The 17,786-nt window shown below is 37.4% G+C and overlaps 1 protein-coding gene across 1 annotated transcript in view; it reads left to right on the plus strand.

The window, feature by feature from the left end:
- LOC107698717 (GDNF family receptor alpha-1-like) overlaps positions 1–17,786 on the plus strand; it is a 76,479-nt gene that overhangs the window by 50,597 nt on the left and 8,096 nt on the right. The window contains 1 exon segment of the mRNA XM_016499819.1: positions 15,256–15,607. Within this exon segment, the coding sequence (XP_016355305.1) occupies positions 15,256–15,607 (352 nt within the window).

Below are 17,786 nucleotides of genomic sequence, written 5' to 3' on the forward strand. Positions count from 1 at the left end.
TTTGCGCTCTGCCGGATGCGCTTTTATACTTTCTGGTGCTTACGTCACCCCGCTCGTGACGTCTCGCTACTCCATTGGGCTGATTTGACACGTGCTTCAGAATGCGGTCACGCAGGGGCGTTCCCAAAGCGAATCTCGACGCAGCTCGAGTTCCTGAAGGGGAACACCCCATAACAGGATATTACCACCTCCATGCTTTACTGTAGGAATGCTGTTATTTGGATGGTGAGCTATATTGGATTTCCGCCAGACATATCATTTGGTGTTGAATTCAATTTTAGTCTCATCTACCTCAGGTGCGTTTTGGCAAAGCTCAGTCATGACTGCTTGTGGCCTTTCTTGAGGAGTGGCCTTCTCTTGCAACCCTCCCATACAAGCCACATTTGTGGAGAATTTGTGATATTGTTGTCATAGGCACACAATGTCCACTCTTTGTCATAAATTCCTGCAACTGCTTCATTGTTGCTGTAGGCCTCTTGGTCGCCTCTCTGACCAGTTTCCTCCTGCCTCTTTCATCCAGTTTGGAGCGATGTCTTGACCCAGGGAGGTTCTGTGTTTTACCAAATACCTTCCACTACTTAATCAAATACTTAAATGTGCTTCTAGGCATTGATAAAGCCTTAGAATTTTTTTTATATCCATCTCCTGACTTGTGCCTGTCCACAATTTCCCCTGGAGATCTTTTGACAGTGCCTTGCCACCCATAGTTGATTGTTTGCTTCAGTTGAACTACCAAGGACTGAAATGCTCCAGGAAAGCTCTTTTCTTGTTGAGCTAATCAAAATCACCACAGCTGATCACAGTTGAAAGTCATATGGCTTTTTGTGCCATTGAGAAGGTGATTAGCTACACCTGATTGAGTTTAAGTCATTTTTAGGAGGGGGGCGATCCTTTTTCCAACTCAGTGATTCTGTTTTTTTATTTATTTATTTATTCTGTTGTCTGTTTTCTGACATGTTGGTGTTATATCTTTCACTTGGATGTTATAAGTTGCACTGTGTAAATACAGCTGGATAAAACAAAAACTGTGTCTGTCTTCATTTCAGGATGCAAAACAACAAAATGGGGGGGGTGATTCTTTTCTATACCCACTGTATATATTTTACTGACCCCAAACTTTTTAATGGTAATATATATATTGTTAAACATTTGAACTCTGACAGTCCTAAAAATTGATTTTGCAAAATCTCTTTTTCGCAGACCCTCTAGCGCCCCCTTTACATCCCCAGATCCCAGTTTAAGCATATAAACAACCTTTGTGGGCCCACTGGGTAAGACGATTTGAATTGTGAAAGTTAGCATGTTTACTGCATATCCAATGTACGTGCTCAAGTTATGATTCCACAGCCCTCACTGTCATTATTAATAAACCATCCCCTGTAGTTGAAAACTTGCTAATTAGTCAAATGAGGTGCTGTAGAACACAGCTGGAACAAAAACCCATAGGATGTCAAACCCCTGAGGAGATGAGATGAGCACCCATGTTCCAAGTCATCAATGGCGCACTGGAATCAATTATTGCTGAAAGCTCTGCAAATGGCTCATATGGCACTGTGTTGGCCTTTTCAGTCGGTTGGAAAGGAAGTTGGGTGACACATTAAGTTGTGCCTAATAATTCTGCTCTCCAACCGGAGTAGAGTTATTACATGAAGCTCAGAAATCGACTTGTTCTTTGATGAACACAAATCTTTGAATGTGTGCTGTGGTATGTTCATTTAGCGGCGCACTACCAGACTATTGATCAGCATATGAGTCCATTTCTCACGTTCTGGCTCAAAGCGATTGCTGAACTAGACGTTTCTTCCATCACGCAGTCCATTACAGCAGGTCAGGGCTCAGCACTAATGCAAAATCACCAGCGTACAGTCACACTCGACACAGAACAAGACTCAAGCCCCCTGATTTTACTCTTTATAAACTTCCCCCTTTATAAAATTTCCCATTTCTACTGCTAAGTACTGTGCTGGCCTTTAAATATACATCACAGGGTTCAGGCACTTAACTCTAAGTACAAATCAAAGTCCTGGCACCTGTCTTGTAATGATGCAGAGCGTCCAGACTGTGACTTTAATCTCCTGTCATCTAGTTTCCTTTAGACTGAAGTTTGTCCTGTCCTGTCAGACAAGCTCATACCTCATACTAAAATGTCTAATCTCCTCCCTCTTCACTATCAAAGGACAAATGACAGTTATTTTTCCTAAGGGAAAATACTGGTTTCTTTTGATTAAAAACTCACTACCTTGCTGATACAAAGTCTAAACTGATAGAAAAGAGTGATCTGATGAGTAGGAGCATGCAGAATTTTCATTTGCATATTTCCACAGAATTGAAATAACCATAATACCCAGAGTTCTACCGTTGTGTGTGTGTGTGTGTGTGTGTCTGTGTATATTTGAGATATTTTGGTTTATTTGATTATGCTTAGCAAGAGTGTGGTAATCACTGCTTCATTTAACACATTTTACCGTGTTTAAATACATTTCAACCAAATATTCAGCAGAAAAAATGCTTTATAAAGTCTTTATATTCCATCTGGGCTGGCTGATATGTGATGCAATAGCCAACGGCTCTTCAACAGAACTTTGCAGGACATTGTGTTTATTTAGTTTTCTAACTTCTTAAGGGTCCATTTAGCTGGTTCTTGAAGTAGCAGGCAAACACAAAGGGCACCCTGACTCAAGCTGAGCTACGAACAGTGATCCCTGGCATGTTTTCACCTTTGAAAACAACTACTTTCTTTCAACCATAATCAGAGCAGTGCAGTCAATCTTGTGCTGGATAGTTGGATCTAATTGTCTTTTGTTGCTGTTTTGATTCTGTATGCATGGCCTCTCATAAGAGATTCATGTGGCCAGAAAAAAAGGCCCTTGTTTATTTAGTATTAGTTAGTATACTGGATACACTACTGTTCAAAAATCTTTTTAATTAATTCCTTTATTTGGCAAGAATGCATTAAATTGATAAAACAATGACAGAAATTGCATTTATAATGCAACAAAAGATTTCTATTTCAAATAAATGCTGTTCTTTTGAACTTTCTATTTATCAGATAATCTTGAAAAAGTATCAAGGTTACCACAAACATTTCACGCAGCAAAACTGATTTCAACATTGATAATAATAATAAAAAATAGTTTAAGTACCAGATTAGCATAGTGTGATTTTTCTGAAGAATCATGTGATATTGAAGACTGAAATAATGGCTGCTGAATATTCAGTTCCCTTTCAGCCGGTCACTCTCGACGTCACGTCGGATGACCGACGAATTGGGATCTCGCTTAGAGAGACCAAGTTCCCTCCTTCAGGGAACGAGGGTTACCATACGTAACCGAGACGTATTTAGGGGCCAAGCACTGAAGGCATCTGAGGCTGCATCTCTGCAAAGCCTTGACATATTGACACCAAATGTTGTGTGCACCATTGTCACCTCACACAGAACACACCACATCGATCTGATAACAGCGCCACCTATTGGACAAAAGTGATAAGCCCTTAAATAATTTTACTAGTGGTTGTATTTATGATTTTTCAGCCATTTTGACTAAAATCACATTAAAATGGCTTCAGTTACTCATTGCTACAGTTAGTCTGATGCTTGCTTGGCCCCTTAATTGCACATCGATCTGATAACAGCGCCACCTATTGGTCAAAAGTGATGACCCATTAAATCGTATTACTAGTGGATGTATTTTTTCAGCCATTTTTACTAAAATCATATTAAAATGGCTTCAATTACTCATTACTACAGTTTGTCAGATGCTTGCTGCCGTGGTTGCTGTCGTGCTTATCTCCTTAATTGCTGCTTGCAGCTATATTTTTAAATTGTAATAATATTTCACAATTTTACTGTTTTTACTGTATTTTGATCAACTAAATGCAGCCTTGGTAAGCATAAAATACTTATTTCAAACATAAAAATCTAACTGATTTCAAACGTTTGAAAAGTAATGTATACAAAAATGTTTTAAATCATGGAAATTAATTATATTGAAAGGTCATATTTCATTGAATAGATATTGCTCTTTTGTATTGTTATTGGCCAGTCAGTATGGCTTGCTAGCCTGTGTGATTCTTTGGGCACAGCAAACCTTACTAGCTAATAGATGATGATTATGAATGGCAAAGTGGGCATGGAGGCTCAGAAAGCCAAAGCATGCATTCATCAATCAATCAATCAATCAATCAATCAATCAATCAATCAATGACATTTGCACACAAACATTTTGGCCTTTGGAGACATTTGCACACTAATAAATATGATCATTTAAATCTATTAATTCTAAGTGGATTTCTGCCACAGCAATTCTATTTAAAAACATTTATCATGATTGAGAAGTTCATGGAAAAGTCATGCAAGTGTATTGGTCATAAAGTGTTATAAAACTGTTTGGTATTTTATAGCACGTAATATTGTAAAATTGTTCATTTCCTCATCTATTAATGCATGGGTAAAAAGAAGTACTGCGATTCAGTTTTTCCTCAAGACCTTTAATTCTTTATTTTTGGCAGTCTGGGTTTCATCACTAACACTCACACTGAAAGATTTCATCATCACATCTTCCACGGCTATTGATTCCCCCCTTCGTTTATTATGAATGTCTTCTGTTTCTTTTTCCTTTTTTTTTCCTGCTCTGCCCCTTCGCCATCTCTTTATCTCTCTCTATCCTAGTCCGAGCTGTATGAGTGATGGATGTAGTCATTCTCATTGTGCTGTGGTTTATAGTCCTGTAGATAACCCACCAGTGTGTCCTGACTGACCTCCATAGTAATGGGTATTAATGAGAGGTCATAAAGCATATCTGGTCTGACCACAGTAAAGTATGCCGCCAGAGGCCTGACAAACCCAGACGGGCGACTGTTTCAGAGTTACATCCTCTCACTTCCCATGCAGCTCCATTAATTATGTGCCATGTGTTCAGGGAGATGATGAGACGAATGCTATGGAAAAGTGCAAAGCGGTTATTGTCATGGAAAGCGTGAGCGTGAAGTTATCTCGTACAATCATATGTGTCACTATACGAACTTAGGAAACAAAAATGGGAATCAAGGTTAACGATTTGTGTCAACTGCAATTGCTCGGCACACATTCTCAAATGTCCCTTTGTTGCTTCTACAAACTTTCATCAGCCAATCACAATCGACAAATATTATCAGCTTGTGCTTGGATAACACATTTGAATGATTATATGTACCCTAGACTAGTGTTTCTAGTTTTGTAAGGCAAAAAACACTGTGGTACCGGTGCATGGTATGGTTTTGTGACTTAAATCATGACCATCACTAATCCAGCTAATCAAAGAGTGTTTTCAACAAACCAGCCTTGCTGTGCTCTATGAAGCACTCAGACAATGTGATTAAAATGTTGGCTTAATGTCGAGGAGGCGCACACTGGTGTTTCCAAATAATTACAGGGGAAGTTATCTGGCAGTTATTGGCTCTGAAATCCCTGCGAAGTCATTAGGTGATCTCATTAGGTAATAATGACCTCATTGGCTGGTTCCTTTACCTCCCAACTAGTGGAAGCGAGCAGTTTGGGAATAATCAAAAGCAGGATGTTGTGCGTGTCTGCGTTGTTTTCAGTTTCCTCCCCCCATCCATTTCTGTTATACTTGGGATTTTTAAGTCAGAGACAAAATATTCAAACTCCTGTAACTGTGACATTGAATGAAACACCAGCCGTTTTTAGCATTCAAAGAAGCAACAAAATGCAGGAGAGAGAAACATAGTGTGTTTGATGTGAAAAAATATCTTTGCAGCAGTGCTGTCTCTTTGAGAGCAGAGAGACAGATTCTCCAGAGACCCCACATCTCCACCAATTAGATATGAGAGCTGTGAAGCGCTCCTCCTTTCTTCTCTTTCTTTATTTTTTTCTTTTTCTATCTTTCGTTCTTTCTTTTCTATAGGGATTATATTGAATATATGGACAATATGATAAGCCAATAATTATTCCTGTAATTAATTACAAATATTCTGTTTGTTATTTCTCTACCAGTCTCTCCGTCATTCTCTGTTTATTTTTCTCCACGTCCCTGCCAAGCCCGACTGTTTTTGCTGCGTGATCCTCAACTTTACCTGCCAAAATGGGAGAGCAGTAGTCATCCATCTTCAGGGCATACTTTGGCACAGTGGATGTTAAATTAAAAGCATATAGCTAAGAGAACTGGGTCATATGCACTTTAAGTGTTGAAGACAGCGCTTAGAAAATGAGCATCATCAATCAAGACTGAGAGTCTGCAATGCTCTGTGAATTTAGCATCACTACAGCCCAATTATAAAGGTTGATAGACTGGAGACAATGCTTGTTTTTCAGCAAAATGTAAACTTTTAAACTGTAACCAGGAACTTTGTAGATTAAACATCTACTATTAAACGTCTGCTACATCAGTTTGTGTAGATGTGTGTAGTCCTTCAGCTGTCATTTACCTGTTTTTTGGGACAATTCAGCTGAAATACTATTCTTATCTTTCTCATTAACATTCTAGGTATTATTTTTTTTAATGGTTTTTTTTTTTAGTTATATGCAACCATCTCTTGTGAGTATATATTTCAAAACACTTCCTGCTTTGAGAGTTCTTTATTTCGGGTGTCTGAAAATCCCTTTAGATGTATAAATCCCTGTCGTAACCTCTTAAAATTAATGAAAGTTGTAGGTTTCAGCATTTAGAACAGACTGTTCATTTCCTCTACACATTTCCTCTGATTGGCAGCTGACATTCTGAGCGATGACAAGGATGCCAAAGAGAAATATCATATCACTGAGATAATAATACACCATGGACTCTTGAAGCTGTGGAGAGAACAAGCGAGATTATATTCTCTGATGACTTTTGCACTGATGAACACACAGCGCGGGCAACTACTAGTGTCTTATATAGTTATTTAAAGTGGTGGGACACTGATTTATATATAGTATGTATAATTATCATCTCATATAAAACGGACATTACAATAACACAAGAGACAATATCTTTTTTTATTATGTTTCATTTGCAAATATAAGATTTTGGCAAAGAAAGTAGGGATGCGTAGAACTGCATATTTTTTATAATCAACTAGTCAGTGGGTTGTCTGAACGGCTAGTTGACTAGACTGTCTTAGTCCTGGATAATTGGGCTGATTTAGGGTCCACCACACATAGCACATTCATGTGTTAATGAATAGCTAGATGGTCCGCATTCAAATGTAACCAAATTCTTGAGGTCCAGAGATGTGCTTTTAAAGCAGCACTATGTAACTTTTGGCGCTTTAGCGGTTAATAAACAGAACTGCACACATATCGCGGAAGAACATTCCAACCGGAGCTACTTCTCTAAGTTTATGTCTATGGCGATTCACGCAGGTATGTGTTACTCCGCAGCGGTGACGACCCGATCAGGCTACAATAGTCCATAAACGCAGTTTGGAAGATGAATTCATGATGTACTCGCTCATTATATACATTTTGCAAATTTTGAACACAGAAAAAGTTACATAGTGCTGCTTTAAAGTCGACATGAAATTTAAATTCACCCTAACATATAACATATAACATTGCATATTTTTTATTTTACTATGAATGATTCATCCATGCATGTACTTTTAATGCATATTTTTAAACCGAAATGTCATAACTCAATCTTACAGTAAAACAACAGACTTCAAAAACCAATGGACTGAACCAAGTCCTCACCCTTCAGTTTCTTTTTTTTTTTTTTTGATAATCTGTTTCACTCAGATGTACTTCACAATCTGGAAGATCTGTCACTATTTCTGTTAATTGCAGCTATTTTTAACTTGACACAGCATCTTGACACAAAATTCATGGTGATGAAAAAAAACAAAAACAGAATGAAACACAATGCAGTGGCCAAGTCTCTCACAGTTGACCGTCTAATAGCATGCTAAGAAGTTGACATTAAAAACACTGACTCTAAAACAACAACTATAGAAAAACTTGTAGACAAACTAGTCAAATTATTCAGTTGGTAGATCAGCCATCCTGGCCAATCACTAGAAAGCAGATTTCTTTTGAAAAGTTGTTTAAAATGAGTTCATCTGATTTGTATTCATACTGCAATGACACTTAAGAGGTGTTTGTATGTGTGAGAGATGATGTGAGAAAGCATGTCAAAACATGCCGTTTGTTGCATCTCACAGCCACATTTTGCTTTCTCATTACAAAGCCTTTGGATCTGATTTCTGTGTTTTTGTTAGTGAATGCAAGCAGAGAGAAATATCATAGTACTTGTATGATTTAGAAGTGCAGCAGACGCAGATGACTGCCAGTTTAGATAGCCGCACTGATATTCCACTCCCACTGGGTTTCCGCATTAGCTCAGAACGATCTCTTACTCTTCCGGTCTTTTATGAGCAGTTCAGTCAGTGGGCGCCTTTTGAACGTGACTGCCGTTAAAGTATTTTCCCTTCCACATTGTTCCCACTCTCTTAGAAAATTCACACACGAGTAGCACTGCCTGACGGAGTCTGATGCGATGTCTCTTCTCCTCAGTGTGACCTTTGACTCATATAGTCAATAGGCGGTGTGATAAAGACCGCAGTGATGGCTGTGATGTATGTCAAATGTCATATGACTGGAGCTTTCTTATGCCTCACATGTCTCAATAGTAGTTTTAGCTGTCATTTTAAGGGTGCTTGGTAAGCCATGCAGTCCTCTGAGCTCCAAAGCAGATGGCCTCTATCAGTGCTGCCAGTTTTGATGTAACCCGTACGGCCCAATCAGAGCCAAGCACTGCTGCTTTAGCCTGATTGCACTGCGGAAGTTTAAACTGCACTTTAAGCCTCTGGCAATAGAAGCACTTTCACCGAATTTTTTACCACCCCAGGTCATTCTGTCTCACTTTGGCAAGTTGATCGATTCTAAATGAAATGGAACATTATTCAAAGTCATAAAAGCAGTGGGGCTGGACCTGAAAAACTATTATATCACATGCTGCCTAATCTAACTTAGTAATGATGTTGTTTTCTGCCATGTTTATCAAGACTTGCAGCTTCTAAGCTAATGCAAACTGCATCTCCTGCTTTGTTACGCTGTAGATGGTCCTCAGTCTCTGTCTGTTGACACTGTGGGACCTTTTTAAGTTGAGATCAAATGGACAGAAAATATTACAATATTATTGAAATATATAATATGTATTTTTATATTTAATTTATAAAACCAAGGAAAAATAATTTAACATGTATTATTCATATTAATCTTTTTTTTTATTTTTTTTAGCTTTTTGGCGTGATCATTATTCCTTACTTTTACAATTGTTTTAAAGTAAATAAATAAACATTAGCATTCAAAAGTTTGGGGTCACAAATATATTTTAAAAGAAATTAATGCTTTTAGTCATCAAGCATGCATTAAATTGATCAAAAGTGACAGAAAAGACTTTTGTTACAAAAGATTTCCATTTAAATTAAATACTGTTCTTTTGAACTTTCTATTCATCAAAGAATCCTCAAAAATAAATAAATAAATAAATACGTTTCCATAAAAATATTATACAGTACATCTGTTTTCATCATTGATAATACAAAATGTTTCTTGAGCACCAAATCAGCATATTAAAATAGTTTCTGAAGGATCTTGAAAACTGGAGTAATGACTGTTGAAAATTCAGCTTTGTCATCACTGGAATAAAATTACATTTTAAAACATATTAAAATAGAAAACAGTTATTTTAAATTGTAACAATATTTCACAGTTACCGGTTTTATAAAAAAAATCATTTCCGTCCGCAAATCTTTGGACTTTACCAGTGTGGTCTTACATTGACCACACATTCTAAACACTTAACTCTTTAAACAATAAATAAAAATCATTAGATTCTCTATATTCTTCCAATTTCTTATTTGTACATGGTAAAAGGGTACTTGTTTGAACAATGATTCAGCAACATTCTGTTTGCATGCTCTATTTCATCACATCAAATCATGGGAAAAAGATCACAGCTATCCTATCCCTTGCATTCATGCAAATACAGCAGCAGGTCTAATGATTCTCGCTAGTATAACTTCCCTGAAACGGATGTCTCTCACTGCATTGGTACTCTGGGGCTAGGACAGTATATCTCTGTGACAGGCTGGGGAGGGGGGTTGTGCATATTAATGACTCACAGATCATGTTTGTGTACAGGGCCAGGATCAAGCAGGCAGTCTGGGCCATGAATCCTCATCAGTCGAGGGTTCTGGCAGGATGGTTATACTAATGCTGGAGGGAGCGCGTATGTGTGTGAGGGATGTTAACTTCTCAAACAACCTCCCATTTTGCTGGGAGAGGAGATATCTGACATAGCCAAAATAAAATGGCCACTGCTTATAAGTTCTTCAGGCTAATCACATAGCCAAGGCATCAAATGCTAGTTTTCTCAGAATTATTAAAACTGTTACTAATACAAAGTAGCATATATTCTGAGCCAACATCTCCTTGTAAACACCGGCTTCCTTACCAAACTCTCCATTACCCCAGGATTCAACCAGTCACTGCTGAAACCCAATGCATTCTTATGAAATCTCTAGGAATGTCCTTCTCCAAGAGCATGCCACCTTGATCGAAAGATCGAGTGAGGAGAGACAGCCAGAGAACTTCAGGGATCAATTACAGAGGTCTTGAGTTATAGATTCATTTGCCGTTATTACACTGGAGGATTGTTTGCGGAAAGAGAGAGTCTATTAAGCGCTACAAAGAGCCAAAAGACTTGAAAAAGACAGTGTCTCCTTTCCAACCATTTGACTTCTCTGGTTCACTCACGGTCAACAAGGAAAGACGGCTCTCTATGATTCCACCTGTACAAATGGAGTGGTATGGACCACAATAAGAGGGGTAATATACTGTACATACAGTAGGTATAGAAAAAAATCACCCCCCTTTAAAATAATCACATTTTGTTTCTTTGCAGCCTAAAATGAAGACAGACACATACTTTGCACATCTAGACTGCAATATTTGCCCACTCTTCTTTGCAGAACTGCTCAAGTTGTCTGATCCTGGAGAGAAAGTATGTTAAAACAGCACAGATGAGAGAGAAAATTAAAAGTGAGACTATGGTGCATTTGCTCTCATTTTATTGAATGGGAACATCTATATTCTTTGCATTTCTAAAAGCTGATACTAAAAGTTAATTGTAAAATTTTTACTTTGGAGTTTTTTTGCCTTTTTGTTAGATAGAACAGTATGGTAAAAAGGGAGGATTTGGACATTTTATCAGAATATGCCTGAGAATCGAACTCATGACTATGGTGCCGTTAGCACCTTACATGTACTTTGCAGGTTGATCTACAGGAACACAAACCCATGTGATTATGTGAGCTCCAACTTGTTAAGAACACACATTTTAACAACTGCATCATGACCCTAACTTAATTGTTTGTATATTTTATTTATTTATTTTTCCATTAAAAAAAAAAATCAAGGCAGAACTGATTTTTTAATAGATATTAACTGCTGCATTATAAGAGTTTATTTATAATCATGACAACTTCCTTTTAAAATAAAAGCCAAGTCTTTACTTACCCACAGTTGGATCACTGCCATACTGGCTCAAGGAAAGAACAGATGGATAACAAAGGTCCAAATAAAACAGGAGAAGCAGATCTGTAAGCACACCCCAGATTTGTTCCAATAGCATTCAAGGTCATTATTCAGACTGATTCTCCTGCTAATTGAAAATTAGAGCCAAAAGGGGAAGGAAATAGGAGACACTAATCAATTTGAGGCTGTATCAGAGACGAGACACAGTAGGGAAGGGGGTTCCTGCTCTACCTACCAGGCCAGATGGCCAGTGTGTGTGAGGTGAAGGAGCTCTGCAGCATGTAATGTGTGATGTTAGTGTTCGTGAAGCACATTTATGCATTATGGTTAATGCATAATGATCCTTGATTTTGAATGGATTGAAAAGTACCAGTTAATGGTCAGTGACAATGTGTCCTTTTCTTACTTTATTATTATTATTATTATTATTATTTGTTACAAACATTATTATTGTATAATTATTATAACATAATTAACCCATTAAACATAATAATTCATCAAGGACACATTCAATTGATCAGAAGTGACAAAGACCTTTTATATTATATTGTATTGTTTTTTTTTATATATATAAATGTTGTTCTTTGATCTTTTTATTCATCAGAAGTAATAAATTATTTTTCCACAAAAAAATAATATAAATATAATGTAATAAAAATAAATGCAGCCTTGGTGAGCATAAGATACTTTTTATTACAACATAATATTTGTTTATTTCAATGTTTTAAATTCTAAAATAAATAAAAAATATTTGCAACTTTAAATTAGAGTATGTAAAGATTACAAAAATTGAATATTTGATGTAAAACTTAGAAAAGACACAAGTCAATACAGATGTTTTACTTGGTAGATTATTTAATTTAAACCCTGTATTATGTTGTAATTCTTTTTAAAATTACCAGCCAACTTCAAGTAAATCTGTTTTATTTATTCACCATAGTGACTTTTTACTTTTATATGGTGCTCGATGAGTGTTAATGTAAGATACTTGTTATGTGGATTGTGTGTGTTCATGTGTGATGGTCAGTGTCTTCAGTGTGACATCTGGTACTAAGGGTTCATATGACAGGAGAAGGACTCAGACAGCTGTTGAGGATCGTTTCAACCTGAAGTCCTTTGTGCCAGTCCACAGAATAGGTATTTTATTCTTGTCAGCCTCAGGGCCTCAGATCAGAAGAGCGCATTGCACACACTCTCACACACACAATGCTTTTTGATGATGTCATCTGACAGTAGTGGAACTCAGCAGAGAGGGCTTTTTTTCTTGCTTTGAGTGCCTGTGTTAAAGTGTGTGTGTCTCTGTGTGTGTGTGTGTGTGTGTGTGTGTGTGTGTGTGTGTGTGTGTGTGTGTGTGTGCATGTCTGATGCCCTGACTGAGAACATCACACTGTTTATGAATAGACGAGATTGCATTCCACTTTTTCTTCCACACATAGATAAGCACCCACTCTCAGAGAGAGAGAGAGAGAGAGAGAGAGACCTTTCTGTGCTGAAGGGCTTGAATGGGCAGATGTTGTCTGAGCAGATGGACTCTCAATGTGTATACATGCTTCTGTCTGTGTGTGTGTGTGTGTTTGTGTTTGAATGCATGTAAGTGTGTGTTGAATTACAGTCCAGACAGCTAACAGATGGAGTGGAGCGGTGTTGTTTTGCATTGTTCTATAGAAGGTCAAGGGGTCATAGTGCATCTCTGAAAGATACACTGCTGTTCAAAAGTTTGGGGTTGTTATTGTGTATGCTCACCAAGGCTGCATTTATTTGATCAAAAATACAGTATATACTGTATATGTAAAAACAGTATTTTTTTTTTTTTGCAATTTAAAAAAACTTTTTTTTCTACTTTAATCTATTTTTAAATGTAATTTATTGCTGTGATGGAAAAGCTGAATTATTCTAATAAGCTGATTTTGTCCCAATAAACATTTCTTACTTTCAATGCTGAAAACAGTTCCGCTGCCTAATATTTTGTTCAACTAGACTTTTTTTTCTTTGATGAATGTAAGTATTAATGTAAAATTAATTTATTTTTATTCTAATAAAATGTTACTGACCCCAAACTTTTGAATGGTAGTGCACAGTATCTGCTACTGTCTTCAGCACAAACTGACATTTACTTGGTAGAGATACAGTCATCACTGAGCACTGATCTCAGTTGTTCTACATATCATTGTGCAGCATTATCAGTAACACACTGCATTGAAAAGCTATGTACCACAAAAAGGTGGTTGAAGAGGAAGGATTAAAAAAGTTAAATGGATTTGTGATAATAGCTGAGACATTTCTGAAGCAGAAGTTTTTATACGTTTTGTTAAAAGACATTTTGCTTTGAATTGAGCACAAATACATTATGGAAGTAAATAGGGTTGATTTCCTGACGACTTCTAGCCTTCTTTTCACTGTATGACAAACGACAGTCCGGAAGTCATTCATTTCTAATAGAGAGCACTACAGGAGCTGCAAGAAGTTCCAGTCATATGCGTATGCAGAATTTTTGGAATCAATTTAAACTTTGGGTGCGGAATATTAGAATTTTTGCAGCTAGACTGTATGCAACTGCACGACCCAATGTGATGTATTCTAATAAAAAACTATGAACACAAGGAATTAATAATTATTATTTCTGTAAAGTGGGTTGATATGAATAATTATATGATTAGCACTAGAAAACCTACTATGTTTCTCTTTCAGACATATTGGCGGTCATTGACTTTGAGGGGGTATATTCATAAATTCATTATTCGGTCATTTTACCTAGTGGAGGAAAACTGCTGCTTCACAAGCAATTTCAAACTCTCATCTAACTGCCACTAGCCAGCTAAATGCAACAATCTTACACAAATGTCAGAGATAGTGGAAAGGCCGCTCAAGGTGTTTCATACACCTATTTTTAGCCTTAGTCTGATCCAACTTGACTTACATATCCGAATGACATCACCTCCCACTGCTAGAGGCTTTGAGGATACAGTTTCCTCTCAGGCTTCCTTAAAAACAACCATCTTATTAGCGCTGTCTTTAAACACACATAGACACACGCACACAGAAAAACACATGCACATGTATGCTCCACCCTCACTCTAATGCAACCCATCTCTTGTTTTTAATTGGCTCTCATTATAGGCCAAACTGCTGCTGTAGCTCAGCAAGTCTCCAGAAATGTTAGTTAATTGTGTAATGTGTTAGAAAGCCAGCAATTAGCCGCAGCTGACAGGCGAGATTAGAGCCGTGCCGGCCGCTTTGATGACTCCCCTGTTCGGCCAAGATGACTGTTTGTTTAGGCTGCAGGGATCCAAAGGGATGAGCACTGTTTCGTTTAACATAAAAAACAACCCAAAACAAAAAACAGGTTCCTTATAAACCGCCTCTGTGTTTTGGCAGACCTGCAGAAACAGGGATGATTAATTGACATGCCTGTCACAGTGCCGTAGGGTATTCAAATAAAAGATTTTTTTGTGGAGCAAGGGTTTCAGAGCTGTGGATTGTATCAGACTCTTTGTTTTTCTGTCTTTGTTCTTTACCTTTCTTTTTAATTAATTTCATTTTTATCTTTTTTTTTTTTGCTACATTTTTTGTCAATTTATTCATTTTTTCCTTATATAGATTTAAAGCAATTTTAGCTGGTTTTAGCTGCTAATTTCATTTCAACCAAACACCCTCTCTCCAAAAAATGATTGACATGCAGAGTGTATCTGTGGTCATATTAGTTATATTGTCTTTTATACTCTGCATCTTTGTCTTTGCAGGTGAGCCAGCACTAGCAAAGGAGAACAACTGCCTGAATGCAGCGAAGGCTTGCAACCTAAACGACACCTGTAAGAAATACCGTTCGGCTTACATAAGCCCCTGCACGAGCCGAGTATCAACAGCTGAAGTCTGCAACAAACGGAAGTGCCACAAGGCCCTGCGGCAGTTCTTCGACAAGGTGCCGCCCAAGCACAGCTACGGCATGCTCTTCTGCTCCTGTCCTCTGGGGGATCAGTTGGCCTGTTCTGAGCGCAGACGCCAGACCATCGTACCAGCCTGTTCATATGAGGACAAGGAGAAGCCCAACTGCCTGACACTGCAAGCGTCCTGCAAGACCAACTACATCTGCAGGTCTGAACCACAAATAACTGGTTTATAACAGGCAACTTAAAATATTATTCTATTGAGCATGTTCGTAATAATAAGATAATGAAGTTAAATAAATCGGTAACACTTTACAATGTGGCTCCTTTAGTTAATGTTAGTTAGCTACATTAGTTAGCATGAGCTAACAATTAAAAAATACCTCTATTGAAGGGGTGTCAAACTCAATTCCTGGAGGGAACATTTACTAATACATTATTAAAATCAAAAGGTGTATCAGTTAGTATTATTTAATGGACCTGAGCTAACATGAACTAACAGAGTGAACATTTATATTTTTATTAACTAATGTTAACAAAGAATAACTAAATAAAAAAGTTTGTCAAGACAAACTTTGAAGTTGGCTTGAGAAAGCCAGACCAGACAGTTTGAAACCGTTTTAAATGTTTTAAAAAAAATTGTAGTTTTAAAGATTAAAGTTTTAATGTTTTGAAGGCAATGCAGTATCAGAAAAATATAGACAGACAGATAGATAGATAGATAGATAGATAGATAGATAGATACTCTCAGAGTAGTTGCTAGGCTGTTGTTATGCAGTTTCTAGGTTATTTTGGGTAGTTGCTAGGGTGTTGATATGTGGTTGCTAAGGTATTCTGGATGGTTGCTAGGGTGTTGCTATGTGCTTGCTAGGGTACTTGGGGTGGTTGCTAGGGTTCTGCTATGCGGTTGCTAGGGTACTTGGGGTGGTTGCTAGGGTGTTGCTATGCGGTTGCTAGGGTACTCAGGGTGGTTGTTAGGTTGTTCTGGGAGGTTGTTATGTGACAGACAGATAGACTAGATAGATAGATAGATAGATAGATAGATAGATAGATAGATGATAGATAGATAGATAGATAGATAGATAGATAGATATTAGGCACAATGGAAGCTTAAATGAGTTTAAATGGATTAGAAATAGTACATAGAATGGCTGCTTAATTGAGTGTAATGGGCTTCGTGTGTTTAGATTTGAATTTTGACAATTGGAATTTGATCAATCTTGGCTCATCTGAACATTCCGTCAATGTAAATCTATGGGATTTTTATGATTTTTAATCTTAATTTTTAGGAAAACAGTAAGTCTAATCAGTTAGAAAAGATACAGCACACCAAGGGCTGGAATAAACTACCAGATGTTTGACCCGATTTCCCCCTATCTGGACAAGTTGACACTAGTTGCCGAAAGACAGTGCCAATCTGCAGATTTGATAGACAATCGCATAGTGCATGATTTTAAAACACATTTTTAATTTGTCACGCATCTCCTAGCAACAAGTTGTTAATCCCATTATTGTTGTTAATTTTTTGTTATCAGATTATGTTGCAGTAACAGTATCAATGACACAGTTTTGACTGTCATGGTGTGTGCATGAATGAGTGTGAAATACCTGCTAATTGCTTCCAATCACTTATACTGGGCACTTTTTCCAATTAAATGGGCTTATTCTGACTGTTGACACTGAAAATGAAGCATGTGTTTTTTAAAGGATATCGGTTAATTTCTTGATTGCTGTTTTGACATAGGCTGGTGTCTACCTGGACATTTATGTTTGGTAATTCTCTTAAATGTATTTGCCCTGATTTGATCTGTTTTCCTGGGAAATGTATCTTTTTTTATATTATTTTGTCATCTTTATTTTGTTTTAAGGAGTTAAAAATGCTCCTTATCAACCCTAGTGCTGTGTTCGATACATCGATACGACGATGTATCGTCACAGAGATTTGAAGATACGAGTATTGATACAGCTGTACCAATATTGATATTGTGGCACGTGTGCAGCAGTGGACCGCGCTTAATTTGAATACAAGAACAACGTTTAAAACGGAGTAGAAAAGTGCAAGATTTCTAAAAAATAATGAATAGAGCATAATATATAGGCTACAACAAGGTTTAATCTGGCCGCAGGGGAACACAACCGGGGTTGCCTGATATAAAGAGACGTAATCCCCAAAACAGAGTTTCCCACTTGCGCAATACGGAAATATCTGCTAAATGTGCTACTTATCTTTGTCAACCTGGCAACCATGTGTACGCACACTCTCTCCACTGTGGATAAACGCGCTTGCTTTCTGAAAACACTGGTTAGCTTGCAGTTTAGCGATCTCCACTTCAATATTCTATTCTCAGAAAAGTGTAATTCATCAAGTGTTCATTTATGAGAGAGAG

The sequence above is a fragment of the Sinocyclocheilus anshuiensis genome, unplaced genomic scaffold, assembly GCF_001515605.1.
Source record: "Sinocyclocheilus anshuiensis isolate Anshui unplaced genomic scaffold, SAMN03320099.WGS_v1.1 scaffold1015, whole genome shotgun sequence".
NCBI classification, from domain to species: domain Eukaryota; kingdom Metazoa; phylum Chordata; class Actinopteri; order Cypriniformes; family Cyprinidae; genus Sinocyclocheilus; species Sinocyclocheilus anshuiensis.